We start from the raw sequence: 11,855 nt of genomic DNA, 5'->3' as shown, positions 1-11,855 counted from the left end.
AGTTGGACCCGAGGCTGCGATTCTTCTTGAATAATTTCAATAAGACTTGTTTGTGTCATTCATCTAGTTACATAGTCAGCTTACCACTCGAACTGTCTCATCTGCATAAGTGGGAAGCGTCAGCCCCCTCCTGCAGTAGATGAGATATTAATTGTTAATATTTGGTTTGATTGTGCTTTTTTATAGGTGAGACTCGTGCGCAAACCCAAATGCTTCTTTTATGGCTGACAAGACTCATCTGGACCTGGTCACGGTGGCTTCATTTAATGTTAAAGGTATAAATTCACCTAACAAATGTGATCAAATCTTGACATTATAAAAAAACAAAAACAAATCACATTTCATTTTTCTACAAGAGACACATTATAAAAAAGGGCATATCCCTGACCTGTCCCAATCAATTTACCCTGTATGGTTTATCAGCGCCACCTTATCGGCTTCCATAGGAGTAAGCGTAGCGATAAGGAAAGGGCTTCCGTTCACACTGAAGACAGCCTCTCGGATCCAGGGAGGTATATTATTGTAAAAGGTTATATTGCCAACACTAGGTAATTTATATGCCCCAATCAGGGTCAGACCAGGTGGATTTCTAAAACACTGGAAACTATGACACTTTTCAAAGGTTTTCTAATTTTAGGAGATTTGAATATTTCGGTAAATCCTAGTCTTGATACCTCCGCAGGTCAAACTGTCCACTCTCAAAAAACTTTCAGAAGTTTACACAGATCACTACAATCTCTGAACTTAACTCTTGGTGCCTTTTTATACCTTTTTTCCCCCCAGTTCACAAGTCTTATCATAGACTGGATTATTTGTTCGTACAAATCTAGAATCTTAGATTAATAAAATCGACTCACATGGGTCCAATTACTATTTCTGACCACGCGCCCATATTCATGGAAACACTTATACACTGCTCGTCCAATCCTCCTACTTGGAGACTAAATGAATCTATAATCGATAATGACAGACATGTTGATAAATTAGATCTTTTCTTTCGAGAAAACATACATTCAGGAAAATACCAATATGGGAAACCAGTAAAGTGGTAATAAGGGGGAAATTTATTGCTTTAGGCGCCCACATAAAGAAAGAACGGGAAAAAGAAATATCTTCTGTTTTCCATCAAATTAATATGTTGGAACACGTTCATAAAAAATCATTAGCTCAGAAGGTTCAATTGGAACTCTCAGTCTTGAGACAATCTGACATATCTTAAATCTGAACTCGGCTAGACTTTGCCAGCGCTGTAAGCAGACGTTCTATATGCACGGTAATAAAGGTAGTAAAGTCACCTCTTCGCTTTAAAAAAACATGTAGGCAAACATTACATAAAACAAAATACAGGCAATTCAAAATTGGTGTCCAGAACAGAAGAGATCTAAGACCACGAGCTTTATACCCTAGAAATCCCGTCTTCAATGGAAGATGGAGGGGATGCTTCAGATAAAAATAATTTCCTTAACTCTTTGACTTTGACCAAAACTTAACCCTAACAATTATATTAAACCAACATCGAAAGTGACTACTCAAGAAATTTTAGACACCTGAGGACTATACCAAATAAGAAAACCCCGGGCTCTGATGGTCTACCAAGAGTATATTATAAAAAATATGCTAAAAAAAACTTAACTACCACAGTTGATGGACCTATTCAATGAACTCCTTGCTGGCCAACCACCAAAACAGGCCCTGGAAGCTTTTATCACAGGGATCCCAAAAGAGGGTAAAGATGTCAGACAAGGTAGCAATTATCGCCCTATTTCCTTAGGCTGGGTTCACACTGCGTTAGTGTGACCCGTTTAACGGACTACGTTACACCGCGGCATAACGCGGTGTAACGTAGTCCGTTAACGCCGCCATTACTTTGAATGGCGGACACATCGCTAGCGCACGCCCACAATAGGCGTGCGCTAGCGATGTGCCGTCATTGAGTGACGGACCCGAGACGCGGGCTGCAGCGTTTCCGGGTCCGTCACTGCTAGCGCGGATGGAGCTAGCAGATGCTCCATCTGCGCTAGCGCTGTGCCAAAGTCGGCACTTGCGTTAGAGCAGTCCGTTTAACGGATGTGTTGGACGGACTGCACAACGCAGTGTGAACTTAGCCTTACTGAACACAGATATGAAACTGTGGGCAAAACTTCTTGTCTTGTTCTGCCGAGTCTAGTTCACCCTGAACAATCTGATTTCGTAAAGGGACGGGGGGAGGGTAAGGACAATTCTGCAGGAATTATACAATCTATATCATATGCTCTAAAAACTAACACTAAACTTATCCTTCTATCCACTGACGCTGAAAAAGCGTTTGATAGAATAAATTGGCGCTTTATGGCTGCTACTTTATCGGTTTGATTTTCCTCCGTTTCTAATAGATGCTATAATGACTCTTTATTCCTTTCCTACAGCCAAGGTCAGGGTGAACGGGACTTACTCAAACTCTTTAGAAATACATAACGGCACTAGACGAGGCTGCCCTCTCTCTATTTTAGTCATGGAAACGCTCATCCAAAACATCAGGCAGGACCAACACATGCCAGGGCGAAGAGTTAAAAATCTAGGGATCAAGACGGCTGCATTCGCTGATGATCTTCTGCTACTGGTATCTTAACCCTTTACAAGCTTTTCCCAGATTAATGGAAATGTTTACACAACTTGGTGTCTTATCCAACTTGAAGATAAATTTAGACAAATCTGAAGCACTAAATATCTCTGCACCTTAAAGGGACATTTCCAAGCTTAAAGAAATGACACCCTTTAACTGGCCTATTGGACAAATCAAATGTCTAGTTTACATCACTGATCACCCTAATACTTTATTTCATAAAATTTTTCCTCCTCTTGTCAAGACAATAAAAAAATCTATTAAAAAATGTATGATATACCAAGTATTTTGTGGATAGGCAGAGTAAATATAATCAAATCATACATACTACCAATATGTATTTATGTAATGAGCATGGTTCCAATAACCCTCACAAGTTATTTTTCTTCGTTGTGAACAGATTTTTTCAAACTATATTTGGAAATATAAAATAGCCAGAGTGGCTCACAAAATACTCTCCCTCCCCCCAAAACAAATGGGTGGCCTGGGACATCTGAACCTTATGAATTACTACAAAGCGATACATACGGCTGAATTTAATACACGTTTATAGAATTGGTAAAAATACTACATTATACTCTTTTAATCACGGGGTGCATTAAAAGAGGTCTGGATACACATGATGAGAGCATTATACTGCCTCTGTACAAATCCCTAGTTAGACCGCACATGGAGTACTGTGTCCAGTTTTGGGCACCGGTGCTCAGGAAGGATATAATGGAACTAGAGAGAGTACAAAGGAAGGCAACAAAATTAATAAAGGGGATGGGAGAACTACAATACCCAGATAGATTAGCGAAATTAGGATTATTTAGTCTAGAAAAAAGACGACTGAGGGGCGATCTAATAACCATGTATAAGTATATAAGGGGACAATACAAATATCTCGCTGAGGATCTGTTTATACCAAGGAAGGTGACGGGCACAAGGGGGCATTCTTTGCGTCTGGAGGAGAGAAGGTTTTTCCACCAACATAGAAGAGGATTCTTTACTGTTAGGGCAGTGAGAATCTGGAATTGCTTGCCTGAGGAGGTGGTGATGGCGAACTCAGTCGAGGGGTTCAAGAGAGGCCTGGATGTCTTCCTGGAGCAGAACAATATTGTATCACACAATTATTAGGTTCTGTAGAAGGACGTAGATCTGGGGATTTATTATGATGGAATACAGGCTGAACTGGATGGACAAATGTCTTTTTTCGGCCTTACTAACTATGTTACTATGTATGTTACATTGGATTTAGTTCTACTAGGTAAGGATGCCAGCAGATATCTATGGTCATACAATGTACCATGTGACTCTACCAATTTAGATGACACGATGTTTACTACCCTAAAAATTAGAAGATAAATAGTGCAGAAATTATCACCGCCTTCTTGTTTGCAATACCGACACAAAGTATATTTTGGACCAATTCCATAAAAAAGTGAAAACTCCAAGAGATTGGACATGGATAGATTTCTTATCCAAACTCCAATTTCCTATCCCTTAAATTATTTCTAGACTATTTAATAACATTTCCTCTCCAACTAATCAATTAAACCTTTATTCTTATCCTCCTAGGAAAAGGAACTTAACATCGAGTTCTCTGGTAAAGATATTCAAAATATCCTTAACAATCACATGGTTTTTCTAGATGCATATTGTTGCAGGAAAATGCCTATAACTTCCCGATTGTACAGAACTCCAGAGATCCTGCATCATCTAGGATTAGCGGAGTCTAATATGTGTTGGAGATGCAAGACTCATATAGGAAACTTGGCTCATATTTTTTGGTTCTGTCCCAATCTGAATACATTTTGGAAGGATATCAATGAGATGCTGAAATCTTTGGGCATCTTGGCTGTGGACCTGACGGCCTCGGAGGTGCTTTTGTCCTGTCCTTCCGCTAACTATAAAAGAAGAAAACATGGCCTATTTCCCGTTAGTCGGAGCAGCTAAACACCTAATAGCAGTTCACTGGAAGCAATCCACTCCACCTCTGCATTCTCATCCTATTTTCCTAAAGATATGGGCCCCATGGATAAATAAATGTGGAGGAGGTTAGATTGCTAGGAGGTCTCCAGCCTCTTTTCTTTGGACCATCTGATATCGTATTTAGTGTTGTTCTGAGGCCATCGTGACCACCTAACATTGCAAATTTGAGTTATTAGATCAATTATAGAATCTAAAGATACATTTTCAGATTACTAATGATGCACTGAATCTTTAAATTAGAGTCTCAACTGTTAGTGTTTTCTGATTTAGCCTCCTGTTGTTCATTCTGTTGTGTACCTTTCTTCTATACTGTATTTCGCAGATTTGGAAGTCCATTGATAACTCTATGCTTCCCTTATTTCAATTGTACACTTAAAATTCTAAAATAAAGAATTATTAAAAAAAAAAAAAAAAAACCTTGTATGTCCCCCTTGAGAACAAGGCACCACAGAGGCGAATGGAAAGGTTCTAACTTTTAAGACTGCAGTGCTGCCAGGTACAATTTAACGGGGATTTCCAGGCTGAAAAGGCTACAGTCAGCCCCTTTATGTGTCTGCAGACTGCTGGTCCATGACCGTGTTCAGTGCACACACAGTTACGATTCCTGGGAATTCCCAGCACAAGTGGGCGGTTACGTGACAGCAAGTATGCGATTATGCGCCAACAAGACTCTTCTCCATAGAACATTGCAGGAAGCCGGATGAGAATCTGGTTGACGACAATGACCACAAGTATGGAAATTTCAAATATGTAGTCACGTTCTGCGCTGTGTGAACATGTAATGCAGTCAGGATTTAACAGACTGAAGCCTTTTCAGCAAAGGAAATCACCTTTAAGAAAAGAATAAAGGTGAAGAGGGGGGGGGGGGGGGTTGTCCATGTCTGGGGCCAGTATTTATTAAATCCTGCAACAAATGAAGAAACCATAACTTTTTATTTTAGGACACCTTGTGTACTTTTCTGCAAAACACTTTGCAAACGTTAACATCTCCATTGTGAAAAATATATAACTTTTATTTCTTTTTTCTTTTTCTTGTAAAGTCGGGACACAGCTATGAGCTTGTCAGGCAGCAGATGAGGAGCGTGTCCCGGTTCTGCAGTGGGTCCCTTGACTCCATTATATGGTAGCAGTTTGTAAACATGACACTAGATCACTGCGGCCCAGAGACCTGAAAGATCCACGAGGAGTTTCTAGAGCGGCAACTTCTTGATCAACAAGAACGCCGAGTCACTGGTTACAAAAAACCTGTCCGGTCTGAGAATGGGTGAATATAACATCTGGGCCAGAAGAGGTCTTCAGTAAAAACAGAAGCTGACTGATCAGATGAAGACAGAATCCCGCACTGCTGCCATCCCAGAAGCTGCGCTCATCAGCACCGCTGCCATCCCAGAAGCTGCGCTCATCACCACTGCTGCCATCCCGGAAGCTGCGCTCATCAGCACCGCTGCCATCCCAGAAGCTGCGCTCATCAGCACTGCTGCCATCCCAGAAGCTGCGCTCATCAGCACCGCTGCCATTCTAGAAGCTGCGCTCATCACCACTGCTGCCATCCCAGAAGCTGCGCTCATCAGCATTGCATTTCGAGGTCACTGAGGAGGTAGTGGTATCCCCCGGGGGTCTGTGACTTGGCCTTCTTGTAGGTTCTTAACCAGCTGAGCCAGCCAGCGTTTGGTTGTGGTGTCGTCCTTCAGTACCTGGGCAAATGTGGTGTCCTTCAGCTGGTCAGGAAGACATTGTCTCAGCGCCTCACGTGCTCTGTAAGACAATAATGGAGGAATGCGAGACTATTTAACCCCTTATTTACAGCCAATTAAATCTAACTCTAAAGTTTCAGGGGAGAAAGCAGATAGTTTCCTTTACACGAGATTCTCAAAGTTCTTTGTTTTTAGGCTCAAAATCACTCCCCATGGTGGTGGCAGAAGCCAACCAGGAATTTGTCATGTAGCTTTATGTCTATGAAAGTGATTAGGAGCTCCGTATGCAAAAAAAAAAAAATGAGTTGTGACCATTCATTTAATAATACATTAGCACAGAATGCTGAACCAAAAAACAAGCAGATAATAAAATTTGCATTTAACCCCTCGGCAAAGTGTAACCTCCATTAGCAGGCAACCCAGTACCATAAATGTATGACAAGTCCGACATACCTTATATCTATATATATTACTGCAATGATGGGGATTGGATAACCTGGCCATTATATGCCTCAATAGTGCACATGGCATCTAAGTTGCTACCAAGAAAAAGAGGAAACCCTCTCAACCCAACAGCCCCTTACAAGATAATTGCCCAGCATCTGTAGATTTCCATTGTGACCAATATGCCCTTATGGTCCTAACTATGTGTGACTTCAAGGGATTTCATTGATTTTTTTTGTATCAATCAATAATACGGTTAATTGAAATAGTTCAGCAGTAGCAAAAGTTACAAACCGGCTCTCCAGTCATTGTGAAACTACAACTCCTAACACAATCCTGACATCTTGTAATTTCATAATAGCTGTGGAGTCACAGTTAACGGACTGTTAATAAATATAAAAAAACCAGATGTAGTAATGGAATAAAATGGGACAATTAAAGTATACCTGGGGTTGTCCGAGAGGCGCAGATAACAGCGCACAACGTGTTTCAGCAGCCTGGCAGACGGCTCCTTGGAGAGCTGCAGCACCATTTTACCCTAAAGAGGCAAATAGATAAAAAAAAGAGAATTTAATGCAAACAATCAGGCATTGAATGAACGTCTCTAATGCACCAGTTACAGACTACACAATGAAAATCTGAAATTTGAGGGACTTCCTAATGAACTACGGTATATAAAAAGTGCACTTGTTTTTTATTGGAGTTCTCCTTTATCGGCACAAGACCAAACTCCTACTCAAATCTTACCAAAATCATTGCGACGTGAGAGAAGCGCTCGTATGTCTGACAGATGTATGCCAGGCCTGTGTCATCCAGCAAGATCTTCTGGAGAATGAACGTGGCCACCTTAAAGAAAGAACACAAACTTATTACAGAGAAGTGATCTGCTCTCAGCCGTGTGTGCGATCAGAGACGGATGCTGCCTGCTCCAGACTGGAGGAGACCCTAGAGAGCGAGGATCAATAAAAGCTGCCGCCATGAATGGAGACTAGCATGGAGGGAAGAGGCCGTTGTACCGTTTTGGAGAGTTCACTTCCAGACTCCATAATCCGCAGACATAGGGGTATGATTTCTGTTGTGAGGAGGAAGTTGATGACTTCTTGTTCATCTGTCTTCACCAAAGCGCCTGAAAGGAAACAACCAAGTTACTAAGAGCGGAGTGTGTGCTGGTGATTAAGCATTGTCCCAGGGATTTCTTATAGTTACACCACTAAATACTGGCAATACGCCTCTTTATGGAGCTATAGAATTATCTGATAGGATCACGTGACGTCGGTATACTGTGCCTGCTGTCGGCTATAAATGTTGTCGTAGTGAAAGAAATCAGAATGTGTTTATGTGGTGCCCCCAGATTGTGCTTAAAAATGGAGGGAAAAAAAATCATAATTGGTCACTGAAAAAATAAGGCTATGACAGCTGAAAAAAAAGGAGTTCATTCCTGCTGACAGATGAATGAACGGAGGACATAGTACTCCATAGTATATCCATGTACACCCCATTACTGGCATGTGAATATGAATATTTATGGAGAACATTTATTATCCCGTTTAGGAACATGCTGCTTAAAGGGAATCTGTCACCTCAAATTGGCGGGATACGTAAATGCCTTTTTTTCCGGTCCGATGGGAGGCGTTTCGTCTTCATTTCTCCATCCCATCCGTCCCTGTTGTCCGCAATATGTTCGAGAATTAGAGTACTTGTCCTCCATAGTTCGCGCGTGTGCAATGCAATCTTCGCTCATGCACGCGCAGTATGCTTTGCCCAACTGTGGGCAAAGCTGAAAAGCATTACTGCACATGCGCCCGCGCACTATGTCCCAGAAGTATTGCGCTGTGTTCTGGGACATAGTGCACGGGCACATGTGCAGTAATGCTTTTCGGCTTTGCCCGCAGTTAAGCAAAGCATACTGTGCGTGCGAAGATTACAGTGCGCACACGCGAACTATGGAGGACAAGTACTCTAATTCTTGAACATATTGCGGACAACAGGGACAGATGGGATGGAGAAATGAAGACGAAACGCCGCCCATCGGACCGGAAAAAAGGCATTTACATATCCTGCCAACTTGAGGTGACAGGTTCCCTTTAAGACAAGGTAAAATAAAACTGCATGAATGCCACTTCTTACCAATGACTCCTAGGCTGGTCAGACGGAGATATTCAAACGGCCGCGTTTTGCTAACGGTGTGAAGGAAGGGATAGAGAAACAAAGGGATATGTGCAGCAAGAAAAGCAGACCTGGATCAGCGAGAGAAAAAAAATGTGATATTAGTTAGATGAACGGCATCATGTAACCGGTTGCTCTGCCATGTTTGGCCTTGTTTATGAAAACCATAAGGCAGCGCTAGACTTGTAGTTTAACTTCAGTTCCTTCTAGGCATTTCCTTTGGCAGCGTCTGATAGCAAAGTGAACACATCTACCACCCTAAAGGCATTTTTCCAATAAATTAAGTGATAGCAGAACACACGCCTGCTCAATAGAAGTGAATGGGTACATTAATATTTGTATTTTCTGAGATGTAGACAGCATACACATGGCAGGGCAATGTTCAGGAGACTGTATCAAATCCTCTGTGGCCACTATCATAGTCATGGGGAACTGCAAGTGCCATCTATTGCTGCCTTGTGCAAAACAGAGTCTTAATGGGGTTGTCTCAAATTGAATGGACTACAGAAAAGGCTTTCAAATAAAATACATCAATCATCTAGTAAAATTCCCTGGTGGTCCGGTGGTCAGTACCACTTACCTTCATTGAGTGAAGATGTGCATTACATGCAGGTGAATACTGCTGCAGCCAATCACTGACTTCCACAGTGATGCTACCATGTTCCGCAGTGTACAACAACACATAATCACGCAAGGAAAATAAAGAGCGAAGGGAAACACGGGAGCATCAGTTCTGGAGTGGCGGGAGATTTAACATGTGAATAATATTGGCGTTTTCATATGTATGGAACCTCCTGCATCTTAAGTTCTAAAGGTCTCTGAGATTCCCTGTAACCCGGCTGTGTGCCCAATGCCCTAGTCTGTGACAGCTGTCACTTTCTGCCTCAGTTACCTGGTCTCCGGGTGAGAAGCCACACATTGCAGCAGGGCCAGCGCATTACACACTCTGTTAGACTGATGCGCTGTCAAGGTCGGAGGATTGATGGATGGGTAGATATTTACAATTTCCTGGAAGAAGTAGATGTGAATTAGAGGAATATTTCATGGTCATTGCACAATTAAACAATAAATGAATGCACATTTATAAAAAATAAATAAATAAAAAAGACAGAATCTGACAGAGGCGAACCTGTAACAGTGCTGCAATAGTGCCGAACGAATGCCACAGCATTGGGGCGAGGTCTGGGACAGACTCGCGCTTCTTGCTCAGCTCCAGCAGAGCGTTCTCACGTGTTTCTGGGCTCGATAACTCATTGATCCACTGATATATCTTCTCTCGGTCGACTTGAGCTAGTGCTGCCGGCACAGGCTACAGGAAGATATGAAAATCAGAAACACAAGGTTAGTCCATATTCCGGGGCGTACACATGGGATTTTCTCCTCCACTATGATATCAGCTGAGCATGTAAGTATAAATGTGCAGCACTGATCACTCTAAGGGTATGTTTCCAAGTACCGGATTACATCAGGATCTGCTGCGGATTGGACACTGTGTCCAGATGTTACAGCATAGTGGAGGGGATTTTATGAAATCCAGTCTCCACTATGTGCACACGGCCGCATCTGGCAGCTCTGCGCATCCGGACATGCGGCGCGTCTTTATAGACTGCAGCACGTCTATTTATTTTGCGGCTCCGCAAGATAAATAACACAGTGTATGAATACGATGTGATCATTCCGAATGAACACATCCGGCATCACCGCGCTTACAACAGGGGGTAGCGCTTTGGGCGGAGCGGGGTATTCGCTGCGTTCAAAGTGCTGCCAATACGCCCCATGGAAACATACCCTCAGGTGTATGGTCAGACTCGTTCAGGTGTCCACAGCTGCATCCTTACTCCAAAGACTCTATACCCGAACTTAAATCAATCATATCCAGAACTAAAAGTGTGACTTTGTTTACAAAAAAAGGGCTTAAACACCAACAGGCAGGTAGCTGCCAACTATCTACTGGACTGTTGTGCCCGGCGCCAGTTTTCCTTGGCACAGAGCAGTCGCAGACAGTGACGACAGCGGCTTCTTTTCCATCCTGCTCTGCCGACGCTGCGTGACTTCCAACGTCATCCTCATCAGAACAAGCTTGTCATAACTAAGCAAAGCTGAGCTGTGTTTGTTACCGGCTAATGACAAATCAATGATTTGAAACTGCAAATGCTGTTCTACTGATGCATATGGCAGAAGATAATCATTTGCCATATGCATCAATAGATGCAACATTTACAGTTTCACATCAGTGATTAATCAGCAGCCGGTGACAAACACAGCTCAGCTCTTACAAGCTCTGTTGTAGTGGAAACGCTCCTGTAGCGGGATTGTCTCTTATGTTAACGACTGATGATCTTCTAGATCTTGGCTTGGACATAATGTGACGACCTGTCACAGTCCGGACCCCCAGTGTCGCCCCCTCCTGGCCCTGAGTCATTATTACACCCCAGCACCCCGGCCTCTTCAGGGTTAATCCGGATATCACTTTTGTATCCGCCATCAGAAAACGCACTCCACATTTCCCAGTTTTTAAAAAAAGTAAAATATGACTTATCACAGTAATCTCTGCCCTTTTCACGTCTTCCCTGGCTGTTTCGGGCGGGATTGTCGCTGACAGAGGCTGAGCTGCCATCACTTTTTGGATTTTTTTTGGCCACTATCCGCCATTGTTACGGTTGCCAGGCAACACAGGGGACCAGTATATAGCAGTATCGCCTGCGAGACAACTACAACCCCCAGCATACCCTGACTACCTGCAGGTGAGAGTGGTAGTGTTTGCCGCTCCCTCTCCCCGGCCCTTGTTCCCGCTCCTGCACTCACCGCCGCCGTGGCCAGGCTGTGCATGTCTGGGGGCCGCCTTCAGGCTCTCCTCCGCCGTCTTCTCCCGCTCCGTCCGCCCCTCCACAACAACCCGGAACCCCGCCTCCTGAACGTAACGTGCGCACGTGACCGACGTCCCCGGCACCCGGATGTGACGTTTTCAGAAAGCG

General features: G+C 43.2%; 1 protein-coding gene across 1 annotated transcript; it reads right to left on the bottom strand.

The window, feature by feature from the left end:
* Positions 1 to 5,490: 5,490 nt before the first annotated feature.
* Positions 5,491 to 11,840, bottom strand: CNOT9 (CCR4-NOT transcription complex subunit 9). Its single transcript, XM_069732729.1, has 8 exons — positions 11,686 to 11,840; positions 10,010 to 10,189; positions 9,773 to 9,888; positions 8,842 to 8,951; positions 7,731 to 7,840; positions 7,462 to 7,560; positions 7,161 to 7,252; positions 5,491 to 6,331 (listed from the first exon to the last, which is right to left on the bottom strand). The coding sequence occupies exons 1-8, from the start codon at positions 11,707 to 11,709 to the stop codon at positions 6,163 to 6,165; spliced, it is 900 nt and encodes a 299-aa protein (XP_069588830.1). The 5' UTR covers positions 11,710 to 11,840; the 3' UTR covers positions 5,491 to 6,162.
* Between the last annotated feature and the right edge of the window lie 15 nt (positions 11,841 to 11,855).

Source organism: Ranitomeya imitator, chromosome 7 (genome assembly GCF_032444005.1).
Source record: "Ranitomeya imitator isolate aRanImi1 chromosome 7, aRanImi1.pri, whole genome shotgun sequence".
NCBI lineage: Eukaryota > Metazoa > Chordata > Amphibia > Anura > Dendrobatidae > Ranitomeya > Ranitomeya imitator.
The sequence above is the reverse complement of the archived record's forward strand: the minus strand, read 5'-3'. Positions and strand labels throughout refer to the sequence as shown.